At 48.2% G+C, this 18,877-nt stretch overlaps 1 protein-coding gene across 25 annotated transcripts in view; it reads right to left on the reverse strand.

Annotated features, from left to right (window-relative positions):
• Zmynd8 (zinc finger MYND-type containing 8) overlaps positions 1-18,877 on the reverse strand; it is a 126,910-nt gene that overhangs the window by 80,424 nt on the left and 27,609 nt on the right. For 22 of the 25 annotated variants that reach the window (XR_003848620.1, XM_008827452.3, XM_008827449.3 and 19 more), the window contains exon 3: positions 6,527-6,675. Coding sequence is in view for 23 of the 25 variants with exons in the window: in XM_008827452.3 (XP_008825674.1) it covers positions 6,527-6,675 (149 nt within the window). In the remaining 2 variants the exon portion in view is untranslated. Of the gene's footprint in view, positions 1-6,526; positions 6,676-15,266; positions 15,398-18,877 lie in introns of those variants that run through there. The other 3 variants (XM_008827446.3, XM_008827442.3, XM_029560801.1) reach the window with 2 other exon arrangements.

Genomic DNA, 18,877 nt, shown 5'->3' on the forward strand with positions numbered 1-18,877 from the left:
TTAGAAATGTTTCTGGAATAGAGTAAAGCCACTCTCCAAACCCAAGAGTCTGCAGAAGGCTTTCTATACTTCAGTAAAACAGGAGGGCTTTCTCCATAAAGACCTTTCAGTGCCTAGATACTGCATAAACTCAGTTAATATATTACAGGGGGCAAGCAGAGTTTGTTGTAATCCCAGCATCTGGGAAGCTGAGTCTGGAGGATTGTGGATTTGAGGCCATCCTAAGAAGACCCTGTTTCAAAAATAAAACAAGAGCGGGGAAGATGTCTTGGCAGGTGAAAGTGCTTGCTTGCCACCCAACGAAGCAAGCAGACGGCCAGAGCCTGACTCCCTGGAGCCAATGTAGAAGTAGAAAGAATCAATTCACAAAGCTGTCCTCTGACATCCCCGTGCGTGCGTGCCTTCACCATAACAAATGAGAGCTTCTATCACATTTTGTGACTATCTTAGTTACACAAAAATGCCGTTAGATTTTTTTGTTGACCTAGATCTCAGTAGCTCTAACATTTTGCTGGCTAAAAATCTCATTCAGTAAGCATCAAACTTCTGTGTTATGTCTAGCAGTTTCCCCCTATTTTCTTTTTTTGCTTTCTTATAGCACAGGTGACCAAATCCAGGACTTCACACACTGTAAGCAAGAGCTTTGTCACTGGGCCACTTGAATGGCTAGAGCCTCCAGGATGTGAAGGTGCCCCCAGGACTACAGGCAGCCCAGGTGTCTTCCCAGCTTTTAGTCTGAGGCTCAGTACTCTTCAAATGCCTGGTTCCTCCCCAGTCCTTCAGGGAGAGCATCAGGTGCTGGCTCATCTGCACATCTTTGTTAAGTGATCTTTCTAAATCTCGCTGCTCTCATTTGGAATAAGTAAACAGCTAAGTCTTCCAGAGTCACCACAGAGCTCTTTAGCCCACTTATTATTCCCATATTTCAGTGCAAGTGTTAACACAGAGCGGTCTGGGGGCTGGAGAGATGACTCAGCCATTGAGAGCACTCACTGGTTGCTCCTGCAGAGGACCAGATTTGGTTCCCAGTACCCATATGGCACCTAACAACCGTCCTTAACTTTAGTTCAGGGGATCTGATGGTCTCTTCTAGCGTACGTGGGAGTTGCATGCATGAGTACACTTGCATACATGCAGGCAAAACACTCATACACTTAAAGTAAAAATAAATTTTAAAAAGGAGAGAGAGCTGCTCAGTTTCCAGTAAGGGATACCATTATTAGGATAGTCTTTCTATGGTACATTGTTCAAAGAGCTCTTGTGTACACCATCTTTGGGGGGGGGGGGGCAGGTACAGAGGCCAGACATTGGTATACAGTATCTTTCCTCAATAGCTTCTCAAATTTGTGAGTTTTGCTTTTTTTGCTTTAATGACAGTCTCCCTGTAGCCCTGCTGGCCAGAACTGGCTATGTAGACCAGGCTGGCCTTGATCTCACACAGATCCGCCTACCTCTGCCTCCCAAATGCTGGGATTAAAGGCTTGCACCACCACACCAGGCCTTCCATCTTATTTTTTGAGACAGAGTCTCTCACTGAACCCAGGGCACGTAGTTTAGTCTAGCGTGGTTGGCCATTTAGTCTCCAAGATCCTCTTGTCTCTAACTCCCAGGGTCGGGAGTCAAAAAGCGAACCACATGGGTTCTATAATCCTAACTCAGGTCCTCATGCTTGCATAGCAAGTGCGTTACCCACTGATCCAGCCCTGCACACACCCTCTTTACTTCATTCCAACAAACCACTGAGAGAGGTGCATAAAATAATTAACACTACTTTTAGTCAAAAGATGGGAAAACTTGAGTTGGGCGTGGTGGCGTACGCCTTTAGCCCCAGCACTTGGGAGGCAGAGACAGGCAGATCTATATGAGTTCAAGGCCAGCCTGGTCTACATTGCGAGTTCCAGGCCAACTGGGGCTACAGGGAGACACTATCTCAAAAAAGACCAAAAAAAAAAAAAAAGAAAAGAAAAGAAAACTAAGCGTGTTGCTAGGTTGGCAGGGGGCTTTGCTTAGCTTGTATAAAACACTAGGTTTGATACCCAGCACCATAGAAAACCAGGGGGTAGTGGCACACACCTGTAATCCTAGTGCTCAGGAGACTGAGGCAGGAGGATCACAAGTTCAAGGCCAGCCTGAATAATTTGGCAATAACCAATCTTAAAGGATAGTCTCTGAGGCTGGGCATGGTGGTGCACGCCTTTAATCCCAGCACTCGGGAGACAGAGGCAGACGGATCTCTGTGAGTTCAAGGCCAGCCTGGTCTACAGAGGGAGTTTCAGGCTGGCTGGGGCTACAGGGAGACCCTATCTCAAAAAAAATAACAACAACAACAAAAAAAGGATGGATTCTGCTAGATAATCTAACCTGAAACCCAAGTCTACTCTGAAACCCAGGTCCGCTCGGTCCCAAAGCTGGGCATTTTGTTGCTTGTTTTTGGTTTTTTGATGCTAGAGAATTTCTGCCACTAATTCCTCAGAAAAAGCTTCCTCCAGGCTCTCCCTAAGCCCCCATGGTTATTCTTAGGAGCAGGAGGGGATAGCCAGGTAACTCTTCAAGGACAACCCCCACTTCCTGGAGCATGGGTGGCTGCAGAGGACTGTCAGTTCATCAATCACATACTCTTTTATCTGATGCTTGTGTTTCCCGCTCTATAAAAATAAGCTGATAACAAACCTGGACCTTTTTTTCTTTTAAAGCAGAGCAAACAATTTCAGATAAAAATGAGTTCTGATTTTTCTCCCCCACACATCTAAGATGTGTAACCAGCCTAACAGCAAAGCAGGCAGGCTACAGCCCGTGTTATGAGGGGATAATTGCAGGTTACAGAGCAAATGTTTTTAGTCCCCTGCTTCTGCCCCAGGTCAGCTTAACAAGAAAATGGAAAAGACCTGTTCGCTCACTCAGGGGATGCTTTCATCTGCACCAGAGCCAGCAAACATTTTCTGGAAGGGATTCTGCAGTAGTGAAGGAGGTTCAGCAGGCCACCAGGACTCCACTGAGAAAGTATTCAAACTGTCACTATAGCACAAGATAGGAAATGCACATCTGAGAATGTGGTCGTGTGCCCATAAAACTATAAAAATGGGCTCCTCACCAGGCTTAGTGCTGCACACCTATAATCCCAGCACTGAGAGATTATAAGAGAATCTTGAGTTCAAGACCAGCCTGGGCTATCCAGGAGACCCTTAACTCTGGAGTGGTTTTAGTCAGTGGGACAGCAGCATATTCCACCTTGACTCTAATGACAAGCAGCTAGTCTAGCCCTGGCTCCCAGTGCAGCCTGCCATATACCTGTTTCAACTGTTACTGTACTGCCAACCTAAACAAGGGCTTCTAAGCAATGCCCCACTTTTGGGTTGGGGGGACACGCTAAGTAAGTGCTCTACCACAGGGCCACATTCCCAGCTCAAAATTAACTGTTCTAAAGCTCTTCTTAAAATGCCCACTGGGGACATTAGCAGTGGGTGGAGCATGTACTTAGCATGCAGTAGTTGAGTTCTACATCCAATGAGAGTCTGTTTCTTTCTCTCTCCTCTCTCTCTCTCTGCCCCCCACCCCCAAATTCCAAGTGTGTGAAAAATAGGTGAAACTGGCCAAACACATATATCCACATAATAAGAGATCTCTACCAAATATGGAAAAGCAAAGTTTATGTGGCTTGTACAGGGCCAGATAACTTTTCATCACAGAATACTGGCTCAGCAGGTAAAGGCGCCTGCCCCTCAGCCTGACAACCTGAGCTTGACCCTTGGAACCCACACAGTGGAGAGAACAGACTCCCACAAGTTGCTCTCTGACCTCTACATGTGTGCCCAACACATATATAAAATAAATAAAATGAGAAAAAGAATTTTGGCAGGGCATGGTGGCTGAAGCCTTTAATCCCAGCCCTTGGGAGGCAGAGGCAGGTGGATCTCTGTGAGATTGAGGCCAGCCTGGTCCACATAGTGATTTGCATGCAGGTGGGTTGGGATGAGGGAGGGACCCTGTCAAAAAAGGAAAAAAGAACTTGGGGGTGGGATGAGAATCTTGTATAGACCAAAGTGGGAAGTCTGAATACCCAGATAGTCAGGCAGAAGGAAGGGACAGAGAGAAGTGTGAAACCACAGGAAGGTGGTAAGGGAGACAGGTGAGGACCAGGGGCCTAAGGACTTGAGTGCTCTGAACACTGCTGTTCCCCAAACCCACACTGAAACCCTCGCCCCAAATTGATGCCACCAGAACATGGGCCTTTGGGGAAATGATCAGATCCTAAGGGTATGGTACTTATGAATGCCATTAGTGACTGAAGAGGAGCCCTGGACACAGCTCAGAGTTGGCAATCTGCACTTGCAGGGCCACAACAGAATGTGACGGAGTGACAACCTCAGCTCCAGCATCTAGAACTGAGGAATAGCTATTATGCAGTCTATAGTGCTTTTTGTTTTGTTCTGATTCTTTTAAGACAGTCTCAAGCTGGATGTAGTAATGCACGCCTTTAATCCCAGCACTCTGGAGGCAGAGGCAGGCAGATCTCTGTGATCTTGGGACTTCCTAGTAAGGATGACAACAGTGCTACCCAGAAAATTGAATTACCAGTTAAATTAAGTTAGATTGTCTGTGGTTTCATGGTCTCTCTCTCTCTCTCTCTCTCTCCCTCCCTCCCTCCCTCTCTCGTTTGTGTGTGTGTATGTATGTCATGTATGTCATGTACAAGGGCACAGGCAGGTAACATGTGGAGGCCAGAGGATATCCTTGGGTGTCATCCTTAAGAATCCCTTTCCCTATTTTTTTGTTGTTGTTGTTGTTGTTTTTTGGTTTTTTTGAGACAGGGTCTCGCTGTAGCCCCAGCTGGCCTTGAACTCACAGAGATCTGCCTGCCTCTGCCTCCTGAGTACTGGAACTAAAGGCGTGTGCCACCAAGTCCCGCCTTTCCCTATCTTTTGAGATAGGGTCTCTCATTGGCCTGGAGCTCACCAATAGGACTAAAATGACTAACAATGAGCTTCCTCCTGATCTTCAAGAGCCAGTGCTGGGATTAGAGCATGGACCAGCATGTGAGCATTTTTGAGTAAGTGCTCTTGCTTGTAAGGCTAGTGCTTTAGCAACTGAACCATCCCCCTAACCCTCATGTTTCTTTCTGAGTCTTTGGTCTTAAGAACTTAATTGCTCCCTGGTCAACAGGGGCAGGATGTCATCAACAACGTGCCAGACACACAAAGCTGACCTCAGGCACAGGTTCGCACTTCGGAGACCCTGAGGAGGGAATTCAACTTCTCTGAATGTCTGTGCCTCCCTTTATCCAATGGAGACAATTATAGCACTTTCAAGTGACTAGATCTGTGCCATCTAACCCATGGCCACAGGCAGCCTCTTAACTTTAAATGAAACAAAATAAAAAAGTTAGTTCCTCAGTCACTCTTGCCCAAGAGCCACAAGTGGCTTATGGCTACATCAGATAGCATGGGTCTTCAGTGCTTTACAGAGATTATCTATATCACGTATGACTGTGCCACATAAGTCTAGAGCTAGGTTTTGTTTTCAATTTTTGTTATTGTTATTTGTGTCATTAATTAATTGATGATGCTCAGTTAATACTCCTAACAGCCTGTGGGCTGAACGGTAGTACCTCCATCTTCATCTCTGTGTGCAAGAAACCCAATAGCACGCAGGAGGTTAACTTGCTCAGGGCCGCAGAGCCAAGGCTGAGCTGGCCGCTCGCTATATAATTTTGAGAGTGAAAATAGATTCATGCTCAGAAACACACACTCCCAGTCTTGGGCATTTAACCGTTGTTGAGACCTCTTCCTGTAAAAGCAGCAGTCTTGCTTATAATACAAGCCTCACTCCCCTGGGCCCACTCCAGCTCATGACGCATGGGATGGATGAAGGAACTGCCGCTAAAGACAATGCTACACCTGACCTCAGTTACAGAGCGTACAGACACGCCACTGGGCCTTCCTCTCATCTGTCCTCATCTGAAGCCTGCACCTGAGAATGTAAAGCTACAAGGTTCTTTCAACAAGATGCAGGACGAACAGCCTTTTCCTGTCAAGCTGACGGTCCTGGCTGCCAGGAGGATGGGTCTGTGCACAGTGGGAAGGGACAATGACCTGTGACCAAAGCTGACTTCAGACAGTGCCTCTAACCAGACCTAGACCTTCATTTTACAGATGAGAAAATGTTGGGGCCAGGGAGCACGTCTCAGTCACACAGCCCCCTCCAGGCATCTGGTTTGACCCAGGAGGGAAAACCCTCAGACCACCCAGCATGAGAAAAACTGACCCAAGGAAAAACCCCAACCCCTTCCAAGAACAATAGCCTCCCCTCATCTGGGTCACTGCACTGTCCCCAAAAGAAGATCTGAAAACCCACTGAAAATTTTTACACAGGACCATTCTGAATTGCCCTTTTTATCCTATGCTAATGACAGTGTCAGACAACTTGCTACATTAATGCCAAGAACCCAGCTCTGGAAAGCCAGGGAGCTCAAGGCTACTGCCTAGCCTCCCACCCACTGGTGCCGAGGCTGCTCCCAGTGACTCTTTACCTGCTCTTTATTGTTACTGTTCAGTAAGCCCGGCTTCTTTTTCTTTTTAATAGGGCTTGTGGATGAGTCCTGGGGCGAGTGACCATTGGAGGAATGCGGAGGGCTGGGGAACTTTCGTTTCTGGGCCGTTCTCTCTGTGGAGGCAGGATCTGAAAAAGACATACAGGACCACGTTTGAAAGCTGCCAAGGTCACTAGGAGAGGGTGTGACACAGTCACTCTGCCCCCAAACTCCTAATGAAATTTCAGAGTTTCTCTTTCTAGAATTTACTTGTCCTCTTGGCACTGACCTCAGTCTTTTTCAGCCTATGTAAAATCTTAACTTGGTGTCAAAGTACACAAACTAAGACGTCAAACACCCTAGATGATTTTGTTTTGTTTTTTGAGACAGAATCTCCCTGTGGCCCCAGATGGGGCCTCAATTTCAATCCCTTTTTTTTTTTTTTTCTTTTTTTTGAGACAGGGTCTCACTATGTAATACTGGCTGGCCCAGAACTTGCTATATAGACCAGATTGGTCTCAAACTCACAGAGATCTGCCTGGTTCTGCCTCCCAAGTACTGGGATTAAAGGCATACACCACCACACTGGCTCAAACAACCTTAATCTTGGGCTCCTCCACAAAAGAAACAAGGCTAGAGAGATGGCTCACAGGCTGCCCACATAGCAGACCAGGGTTCAGTTCCCAGCACTCACATGGGGCTAGCAGCTATCTATAACTCTAGTTCCAAAGGATCTGACACCTTCTTCTGGCTTCCGTGGGAAATGCACACATAGATACACACAAGTAAGCAAAATACAGATACACATTTAAAAAGAAAAACAGATCAAGGCCCACAGCCCTTATGCAATTGAAAGGGCTGAATAACAGTCACTTTTCTTTACATGGGAAGGTATCATCTACCTTTTCCAAAAAAGTATCAATCTTCCATGCCACATTCCTGTTGGCAAGGCCATGACCAAGTATTGTGGTTTGAAGGTAAAATGCCCCCTCCCATGGGCAGGCACACATTTATTTATTTATTTATTTATTTATTTATTTATTTATTTATTATTTATTATTTATTTTATGTGTATGAGTGGTATGGTATGCCTGCATGTATGTATGTGCACCCATGTCGTACACTGGTTGAGGAGGCCAGAAGATGGTGTCAGAGCCCTTGGAACTGGAGTTACAGATGGTGGTTAAGCTATCATGTGGGTGCTGGGATTCGAACCCTGGGTCTTCTGCAAGAAGCAACCAGTGTTATTAATTGCTGAGCCATTTCCCTAGCCTGGGCTCATGTGCTTTAACACTTGGTCCTCAGCTGCTGAAGGTTGTAGAACCTTCAGGAGAAGATGCTTCACTGGAAGAAGTGGGCCACTGGGGGCGAGCCTAGAGGTTTTAATGACCAAACCTTCCCTCCCATACAATTTCTACTTCCAGTTCTGGACATTAATAGGTGAGGAACACAGACGCACACTCCTGCTACCATGGACGGACGTCTTGCCACCAGGACTTCCCTAGCATGGTGGATTGTATCCCTTCAAACTGGAAGCCAAAGTCAACCCAATCCTACCTTAAGTTGCTTTGATAGGGATTTAGTCACAGGAACAAGAAAAATAACTAATACACCAAGCCACCAAAAGTTGTCACAGAAGCACCAAATACTTGTTTCCTTAGCCAATAGCAAAATCAAGAAATCAAGAAAAATCACGATCACTTCAAGGAAACTGTCTCCCACACTTATTCACGTCCATTCAGCTAAGGAAGAGTAAGAAGCCCCTCCCACTGGGAAGTTCTCATGCCCAGCCCCCACATCCTGTTCAGAATGCTCTCCAAAGACACAATGATTCTCACTTGAAAAATACCACCCCATTCCTGCAATCTAGCTTGATGTCATTCTCCACCACCTTCACCTATAAGGACCACAGTCTGTTCCACACTTGATGGTGGTCTTGTTTGCTTAGGGACAGTGGCACAGCGTGGTGTACCTCACTTCCTGAGGAACGGAAGCCTCAGTCACCAGAAGAAGTAAAAGGGACCAAAGGGACCAAGAACAGAAAGCAGAAAAGGTTCTTGGTCTTACCACCCAGCACAGGAGAAATCTCTCTTTTTCTGGCTTTATCTCTCCTTTCGTCTCTGTATCTCTTTCTCTCTCTCCTCATATGCTGATGGTGAGGACAAGGTCCAAAACCCACCAGGAGGTCTGGGTAGTACCTTTTGACTGGAAGGTGAGTCAGACTGACTCATAAAGCAAGACAACAACCAATCAAGCAGCTCAATCCACAGGATGGGACTCCTCAGACTCACCTGCCGACCAAAAAAATCCTGGGCAAATGTTCTGGAGACTCAACCCTTGGGGAAACTAAATGCCAGCCACAGGCATGGTGAGGTGAAGAGAGTCAAGTCTAAAGTCTGTCCCAGATATCAGAACTGAGGCCTGGAGAGCTCAAAGGGTTAGCCCAAAGGCTTGTTACTGAGGAAGCTCAGTAACAAGGAACAGCCTGGGCTGGTGGGACAGGTTGGTGAGTCACATGCCACCAAGCCCAATGACCTGAGTTCAGTCCCCAAAACCCAAATGGTGCAAAGGAGAGAATGAGTCCTGTGAGGCATGTGTATACCCACACTCACACTCTCACACACACAAACATGTACACTTATAAAACAATAGTTTTTTTTTGGGGGGGGGGTCTTTTTTTGAGACAGTGTCTCCCAGTAGCCTCAGCTGGCCTGGAACTCACTATGTAGACCAGGTTGACCTTGAACTCACAGAGATCCACCTGCCTCTGCTTCCTGAGTGCTGGGATTAAAGGCGTGCGCCACCACGCCTAGCTCTTCAATATAGTTTTTTTTTTGAAGATACAAGGGCTGGAAAGGTGACTCCAGTTCTAAGAAATCCAATGCCCTTTCTGACCTCTACTGGTACTGCAAGCACATGCAATACACATTCACACACACACACACACACACACATACATGCAGGTAAACACTCATACACAAGGTAATCACAGGTACCTGTCTGTAATTTCAGCACTAAGGGGCTATGGTAAAAGGATTATTGTGAGTTCCAGTAAAATACAATCTCAACACCCCCACCAGAAGATTAATGAGGCAGTACTGCTCAGTGGTGAGCACTTGCCTAGCAGGCTCGGGGTTCTATCCCCAGCACCAAGAATGACAGGCATCTCTTCAGGGACTGATGGACGACACTCTCCAACCTAGGTCCAGTCACAAAACAAAACACACCTAGCAGCGTTAGTGGGCCAACACACAACTTCCCAAAAAGACATGAAAAGACATGATATATACAACAATATTTGCATACAGAATCTACAGAATATTCCAGGATGATCACAAAAGTCCAACCATGCTCTGTGAGGAACAGGTGGGTGTCTCAGGAGGAAAGCTGGGGGAGGGGGACAGGACATCATTTTTTTCACCGAACACTGGTGTGCTATATTCATCACATACCTGGATGACTTTATCAAAATAATGAAAAGGATTTAGAAGGCTCCATTTCACATGAAAAGCTGCAGAGATGAGCAAAAGCCGGTGATGAGTGAAAAACAGAAGGGGCTCAATTCCAGATGAAGTGTCACAGAGGGATAAAGTTGGGGCTCATGGACCTCAGGAAGGAGTTTCCTGTTTGTTCTACATGGATCAAATTCACTCCAATAACTATGCTTAAGTGTCAGAGTCTAAGAGCTTAGGGCAGATGTTTGGGGGCTCGCAGGAAATGGTGCTTGAGCCAGTCCAAACCAGAAATGGACTAGGCAAAAACTACATCTCTACAGTACTATATAGGATTTCAGCAAGTGAGCAGATTCTGAGAGAAGCCTTGCCAAGGGTCAGATGCAGGAAAATCAAGAGGGTATTCCAGGGTTTCCTAGCTAGATTTCAGAATGGAGGGCTCAGCTTCATTGAGATCTCAGAACATACTGACAAACCAAAACCAGCCCCACAATCATCCCAAACAGCATGGGGGGGGGGGGGCTATGGGCCAGAAAAGTACAGTCTAGGCTAAAGGGTAACCTCCACAGCCTCACCCTGATCTATAGAATAAGCAGCTCTGAGGAGGGATGGGTTTGCGATGCAGCAGAGTACATGTTTGACATGGTGAGACAGGAGGGGAACTGTTTTATGCTATGAAGAGGAGTCAAACAAGGCACCAGGCAGGAGATGGCGGCTAAATAGGAAAGGACCCTAGCCAAGGCTCTTTGCCCCAGTGCTCATGTATGATATGGGAAAGAGCAAAGAAGGCCCAGGAGTCCTTGCCTGGGGTCCAGGTGAACATTTCACAGATCTACCACGTATGAGCCACCATTGTGTGCATGGACAGGGGAGCTGTAGCCAACTTCAACCTCACCAAAATGTCCTAAAGAATAAAGATGAAGGGTGGGCTGGCGAGATGACTCAACAGTTAGGAGTTCCTACAGCTCTTCCAGAGAACCAAGGTCCCAGCACCCACATGATAGCTAACAACCGTCTGTAACTCCAGTTCCAGGGGATCTGACTCCCTCTTTTGGACTCTTCAGCACCAGGCACATGTATACACATTCAAGCAAAACATGCATACCCACGTTATCCCTGCATGTGTGTAAGTGCACTTGTGTCATGCAGTGCCCGGGGAGATCAGAAGAGAATGTTAGATCTGCCAGAACTGGAGTTACAGGCAGTTGTTAGCTGCCATATGGATGTTGAGATTCAAACCCAGGTCTTCACAAGAACAGCCAGTGCTCTTAACCACTGAGGAATCTCTCCAGTACCTCCCCTAAAAACATAAATAAATCTTAAAAAAAGAAAAAGAGGTCAGGCTGGTGGCACACACCTTTAATCCCAATACTTGGGGGGCAGAGGCAGGTGGATTTCTGTGAGTTTGAGGCCAGCCAGGTCTACATAGTAAGTTCCAGACCAGCTGGGGCTACAGGGAGACCCTGTCTCAAAAAAAGAAAGAAAGAAAGAAAAAGAAGAAAGTTGGAGAGGCAAGATGGCTCAGTGGGTAAAGGCACTTGCTGCCAAGCCTGACGACCTGAGTTAGATCCCTGAGACCCACATTGTAGGAGGTGAGAACCAACTCTCACAAGTTGTTCTCGGACCTCCAAACATTTGCCATGATGCCTGTGCACACGTGCGCGCGCACGCGCGCGCACACACACACACACACACACACACACACACAGAAGTGAACAAATGGAGAAAAAAAAGAAAAAAGTAAGTCTATAAGGCCAGATCATTGTAAAGTCTTTCTTTGAACTTTAAAATCTTCATGGAAGGGGGGAGGGAAATCACTGGAAATTAATATACTAGAAGCTATCTATATGTGACAGGAGTTTGGTCCAGTCTAGTAGAAAACAGAAGAATCAGTGAATCCTATTTAGTGAGAGTAAGGGTCTGGCTCACAGCAGCCCACATCTGAGTATTCCAAACCTCCTTGTCTCCACAGAACATTAAAACCCAATTCTATTTGCTTTTACAAACACACTGACTCTCCCCACAGCTAACAAGTATCCAGCAGCTGTACCCAAGAGGTAGAGCTTTAATAGCTCCCAAAGAATATCCATCAACAGCAGGGCTTTCCACAAAGACTCTTAGCAAGAAAAATTGGGAGCTGCCCGCTGGACTTATCATTCTCCAGAGACTCAGACAGCAGGTCTGCCCTCTGACTTAAACACCCTCCAGCTCCAGTGGAGACCAGGCATCTGGTGACTGTGAATAATGGGAAGAAACCCAGCTGTCGTCATGGTAATGAGGTCGACGTCCGGCCCTCTTCCAGAAAGCTGAGTCAAATTTTTACTTCTTTAATGACCTGATTCTGACGAGGGTGCACTGCTAAGCACAGCTCATCTATAAACTTGAGGCAATAATACACAGCCACCACAGGCTGCCTGGCTAAGAAATGGTTCACCCTCCATCCACTAGGTTTGTGTTCTTCCACCTTGTCTGGGGTAGCGGGAGCCATGAGTCCACTAGGATGACTCAGTGCCAACACCCTCTCTCCAATCCACCCCCAAAAAAGTCTGGCTCCCAACACATTAACGTGGGAGAGGGAGCAGGGCTGCCTGTGGCGCAGTGACTCAGAACAGCCTGGTGTGGAGCAGGCGGCAGCAGAACCTTCCCGTCTCTGACATTTCCCTGAAGTCTTAATAGCACAGGAAGGTCTCCTGGGTATGAAGAATCAAACATGTGATGAGAGCCTTCTAGAACCCATGTCTTGTGAACCACCAGAAATAATCCCACTCAGCACTTCCCGAAATGTTCTTTGACGTAAAGGGATACCATGCCTCATGAGAACCTGGTCTCTCCGCTTACCCCAACACTTAAGGCCCTGTACAAAATGCAGCACATTATTTCCCACCACATTTATTTCCCACTTGTTCAAGATGGCAGTTTCCACCAAGTGGTGGGGCTGGGATTTGAACCAAGCAGTGCAGTGCTGACTCTCAGCTCCAATGCTGACTCTCCTACCCACTGCACCACACGGCCTCTGCACGACAGGGGAGTGGTCCTCAGCTCTGCAACAGGATGACATGCTGACTCAGGGTCCAGGGTGCAGGCGTCCACCTTCCTTTACCTTTTCTTCAATTGCTGATAGGGGGTGGGGCAGAGAAGGCCCCACAGCCCCACAGAGGAGGCCGTTCTCTATTTCCAGAGACACACTCACCACCCATCCTTCATTGTTTGCGGTTTTGGTTTTTTGTTGGTTGGTTGGTCTTTTTGAGACAGTGTCTCCCTGTAGCCCCAGCTGTCCTGGAACTCACTATGTAGACCAGGCTGGCCTCGAACTCACAGAGATCTGCCTGCCTCTGCCTCCCAGGTCCTGGAATTAAAGGCATGAAACCACCATGCCCAGCTTTGTTTATGGTTTTTTATTGTTGTTGTCATTATTGTTTAAGTTTGTTTTTGTTTTTTTTGAGACAATTTCTCTGTAGCCCCAACTGGCTTGAAATTTATGTAGACCTGGCTGCCTCATCTCAAAGATTGGCCTACCTCTGCCTCCCGAGTACTAAGATTAAAGCATGTGCCACTATGCCCTTCTAAGTTCGAATCAGGCTACCCTAGACTGTAAGAGACCAGGAAGCTCCTGAGACCCACTCCCTCCCCTTTCCCATATCCAGCTAGGCAGGGAAACAGGATGTACCAGACACCACCCACATCCACATCCAGGGCCTGTGTCAGAACACTCCCTGGTCTCCAGGGCAGGTACACCAGGCACAGGAACGAGGTGGGAGCAACGCGGCTGGCCAGGTCAGAGTACAAGACAAGGGCACGCGCTCTGCTGGGCCAGGTTGCAGATGACCACGGCAGAGGGCTACAGTGTCAGGAAACAGCTCCATGGCAAGAAAAGAAAGAACCTAGCTCTGCTCTTCCCAGCAGTGTGACTTTAAGGAAACTGCTTAACCTCTTGGTGCCCCAGTTCGTAAGATGGAGATACAAGACATGGTAGAGACAGGCCTGGTGGCACAGGTCTGTCATCCCAGCTACATAGGAGGCTGAGGCAGAAGGATCACAAGTTCAAAGTCTGGCCTGGGCAATTAAGTGAAACCTTGCCTTGAAATAACATTTTATGTGGTGGATCATGCCTTTTAATCCCAGCACTCAAGAGGCAGAAGCAGGCAGATTTCTGTGCGTTGGAATTCAAAGCCAGCCTGGTCTACACAGTGAGTTCCAGGACAGCCAGGGCCAAATAGTGAGACCCTGTCTCAATAAATAAGTTTTAAAGGCCATAGCTATCAAAGAATTAAGTATCAGTCTAAAGCTTGGCAGAAATTTAGCACTCACAATCGCTATTTTGTTTTGAGACCAGGTCTAGCTACATAGCCCAGACTAGGCCCAACTCAACTCAAAATTCTCCTGCCTTGGCCTCTGGAGTGCAGGGATTACCTGCCTATGATATCACGCTTTTTTTTTGAAGCAATAATGTCTCCCCTTTCTTTCCTTCCTCCTTCCATCCTCCTCTCTCACCACTACTCAATCTAGATCTATTCTCCAAATAGCATGTTAAATCAATCCCACAAGTTCAAAGTTATCAAAACTACCCGGATCTATCAAGTGGAAAGAGCCCAGGAAGTGACTTCAAACAACCCGCACACATTCCAGGAATCCTGGGACCCACAGAGGCAGGGAGACCCACAGAGGCAGGACCCACAGAGGCAGGAACACCGAGAGCCCTCTTAGGCAACACTCCCCAAAACCACCAGCTCAACATGGCCTGCTTCAAACAGGACCACACGCGGCTAGCTCTCACAGAAGAGGCAGAGCCGAGTTAATCATTTCCAAAGCTATTCCAGAAGACAGAGCAGGTACCCAAAAGGGCCTCCCTCCCCAGGAATCTCTGGGCGCTCCCCACTGGGTAATTACATCATAAAGACACAAAAGCCTGGAATTTCCTCCTGGCAAGAGCAGAAAACAGAAGATACGGTGGGGGTGGGGGCAAAGCTCTCCTAGCTAAGAATGTCCTGGGAGACAGGGGGACCTAGTATAAGACAAGAGCTCCCAGATGAGCCTTTGTTCCAAGGAGGAGCCCCACTTAGGCCCACGGGGATGCCAGGATGAGGCTGCACTAGCCCATGTGGGCCTGCCAGGGCTGAAGCCAAAGGCAGCTTTTGCAAGGAGCCAAGGCCTGGCAGCTTCTCACCCAGAACCAGGAAGTGTATGGTAGAGGGAGAAAGGTCACTTTCAACTTGGGGGAAATGTCATTTCACCAGGAGGCCTCCACACCAGCAAGTGAAAGCCAGATGGCACAGAGGAAGGGCACTTACCTGCCATGGAGCAGGCAGCCTGGCCGCCCAGAGGCCCTGGTCTCTCTTTTCCAAAAGAGGACAGAGGCCGGATCCCAGCAGACATTCCTGTTTCCGGCTCCTTGGCGGCCTCTCCCAGGGGGAGGAGGAAGCAGCGGAGAACACAGGCTAGAGTCACCACTTACCAGGCCAGCCCTGGTCTTGGACACATTAGGTCGCCAGGGGAAGACACCTCTGCGGTAGGGCAGGCGACAGAGGGAGAGCCTTGCCTTGTATCCACAGGCTTCGGGCTCTAATCCATCACCCTCCACAGCAGCACAGCAATGCTGGAAGTCTTCAGGGCACTGCACCGAAGAGCCATTTATTATACTGGATGTGAATATATAGAAGTGATCACAGTGGCTCTGGGACAGAGTGGAAGTGAGGAGGGGGTGGTGGTTTGCATTTTGAATGTGTTCTCAATATTTTTTTATTAAGTGTTTCAATTTCCCTTTAGTTTTGACGCCCGGCCTGCCATGGAAGAAGCCCCCTGGGATACAGAGGCAGAGTAATCCCCTTTCATCCCCACAGCGCCCTCCACCCTCTCTCAGTGCCACCACAGTGTAGATTAAAGGGGCATTCATATGTAAAAGGCGAACCCACAAATGGACCTAGCAGGACAGAAATTGCTCCAATCCAGGCAAAGAGGCTGATTTACAAGTGAATTCTGTGTTTAGCTCTCAATCACTAGGTAATGATGTAGCAAATGATGTAGCCTGCGTCGGTTTCATCCTCGGTTGCACAGGGATCTCTTGGCTGCGGATCCCCGGATCCCCGGGAGCAGCAGGAGAGTTAGAGTTAGCTTGGTGCCCCAACCAGACTTCCAGTCCCTAGGCTACCTGCAGCCCGGGTACATAACACAGGCCCAACCTTTTGGTCCTCCCAACACTGCTCAGGAGCACGGGGATGGAGATCTGGCGGCATTATTCATCAAACCACAAGGACAGCTCCCACCCCCAGAGGCTTGGGTTCTGGAAAGCTCAGGTGCCCATGGCTTGAAGGCTGCTGTGGGGAATTGCAGCAAGGAGGCCAATTCAGACACAAAAGGCCTGCAGTGGCTGAAGCTCAGAAGTGGGTTGGGAGAAAGAAAGGAAAATAAAGGAGCCTCAGAAAGGAGGCTGATGAAGGCAGAGGAGCCCCTGGGAACCAGGCCACACTTCCCACAAGCCCTGGGAGGGCTCAGCTTCCAAATGTCACCCTAATGAAGACAAGAAAAATAGCAGAAAACCAGGGAAAGGGCCAGGCCTTCCAGGCAGCTGGCCTTTGAGCAAGCTGACTTCACATGTAGAAGGTCTCCGAGATTATCCTGGTGAAAGGGATGCTTGACGTGCCCAGGCCATTCATGGGGCTCTCATGGTAGACAGCCCTGCAGTGAGGACGGTCTGCAGCATAGCTCGGACCATCAAACACAGGAAGTAGTGGGGAGCAGTGGCCAGACAATGGAAAACGGGAATCCCAAGCAATCTGGAGTGCAGGAAATCCTACTGAGAAAGGCCAGAAACAGAATAGTGGGCCAGAAACAGGGGCCATGAGGACCCTGGGGTTTGCCAAGGCCTGGAGGAACACCTCAGAAAACAGAGATCCCCAAGTCTTTCTAATCATGTTCATACATCTAACTACTTAAAATAGCTATGTGATGTATGAATATGTATACATGCGTGTGCACACTCATGAGTGGAGCATTCCACGGTACACGCCTGAAGGTGAGAGGGCAACCTCATCTTCACCTTCATTGAGATCTCTTGTTCTCCCCAGTATATACCAGGCTAGCCCATGGGCTTCAGGGAATTCTGTCTCTGCCTCCCATCTCATAGTAGGAATACAGGGATTCTGGGGATTTGAACCTGGGTCCTCATGCTTATGAGATAAGCACTTTACCCACTAAACTATCTCCCCAGTCCTTTAAATATTAATAGCTACAGGGAGTATGATAATTCTATTTGTGGAACATTCATGCCATGCCCTCTGTATCCTCAGTGCTCAACAGAGCGACAGGCAGGACCAGCCACACCAGTGAGTGCCATCTTCAAGGGGCTCAGGTGTCCAGAACACTGCAAAACAGTGGTTCTCAAAGAGGTCCCTAGCAAACACAAACGGGCAAGGACATTTAGAGTGGAAGATGCTCAGGTCCTTCAAGAGAGCCCCTAAGACAGAGGGATTGGGCCCAAAGCATCCATAGCTGCCAAGGCTGTGAAGCCCTGGTATCTAGAATCTTCCAGTGAGCTACCTGGCAGGGCTAACTGTGAGTCAATACACCATGCACAGCAGCTGGTGAATTCATCAGACCAAAGCTTCCTCCATTCAGCTGACAGCTGACTTCAGATTTCAAAGAGAAGGAAACAATGGAGCCAGTCTGCCCGTAAACCATCACTAAGGGCCTCCCAGACATTTGGGCTATCAAGAAAACTTTCAGGGACAGCCCCCGTCCTCTTGGGAGTGCAGTCAGAAACATACATTGGTAGCTGCGGCAACCCAACTGACCACTTACTGCCTGGAGGCATTGTGCCAAAGATAAATGTCTGTTTCTTTCCAACTCACCACCAATTCCCAAGATGGAAGGTTCTGAGAATGCCCAATTTATAGATTAGGAAACTGAGACCCAGAGGACAAAGCCCCTTGGTAAACTAGCTAGGAATCCCGGATTGCCTTAAAGACTGATTACAGAAGGGTAAAAGGCAAACAGGAGAAAGACCAGGAGTTTGTGAAATGTCAGCTAGGGCAGAGGGCATGGTCAGGGAACTATTTCCCTATGTCATCTGAGCTCTCAGAGTTGGGGAGGTGCGGCTTAGTGGCAGAGCACTTAGCTTGTATGCACTCCCTGGTGAGACGTAATTGCGTGAGACTGGGTCAGAGGTATGGGTTCCCACTTTAAAGGACAGGCTTAAAGCAGCAAAGGCTGAAGTCACGGAGACCATACCTGCCTCCACTGCAGCAGCATGCCACCCTAAAACCCTCAACTGCCCAGTCCAATCGAGTCTGCCAAGTCTGCTGAGGTTCTGGGTGCCACTGGCTGATCTCCACCAGTATCACACAGCAATACCATCATAGCACTGCTGGGTGTGTAGGCTCTGCAGCTTGACACCACTGTGAATCCAAGGGCTGTCTGACACTGTCTGCTGCATGCCTTTGAGCAAGCCACTTGGCCTCTCTTAGCACCACTGGGTTCAGCTGTGGCTATTAGAATCTTTCTAAATGGATGGTTAGGATGAAATGACTCAATGTGTGCACACTGGACCATGCCCGCCAGATCTGAGCATAATACGTCACCGCTGTCACTATCCCCTCTTATGGGGGAGTCAGGGGAAAGACCCAGAAACCTCAAACCAGTTTCCCCAAACCGCTTTGTACCCTGGCTGTGGTTTGCAACACCCTGCCTCTTCAAGTAAAACCTCTCTGGCTGGCACAGTTCAACAAAGACAGGCTCAAAACCCCTCCAGGTCTCAGGATTTGATATCTGAGCAGAGCAGAAAACTCTCCAGGTCTCCACAATCCCAGCCCTGCCCTTCAACCAACACTCCTCCATGCCCATTCCTCCCAACACCCTCTCCCCCCAAGGCACAAGAGGTTCATAGAGCCTGGAAGAGAGATGGCCA

Source organism: Nannospalax galili, unplaced genomic scaffold, assembly GCF_000622305.1.
Source record: "Nannospalax galili isolate Female #2095 unplaced genomic scaffold, S.galili_v1.0 scaffold492, whole genome shotgun sequence".
Lineage (NCBI taxonomy): Eukaryota > Metazoa > Chordata > Mammalia > Rodentia > Spalacidae > Nannospalax > Nannospalax galili.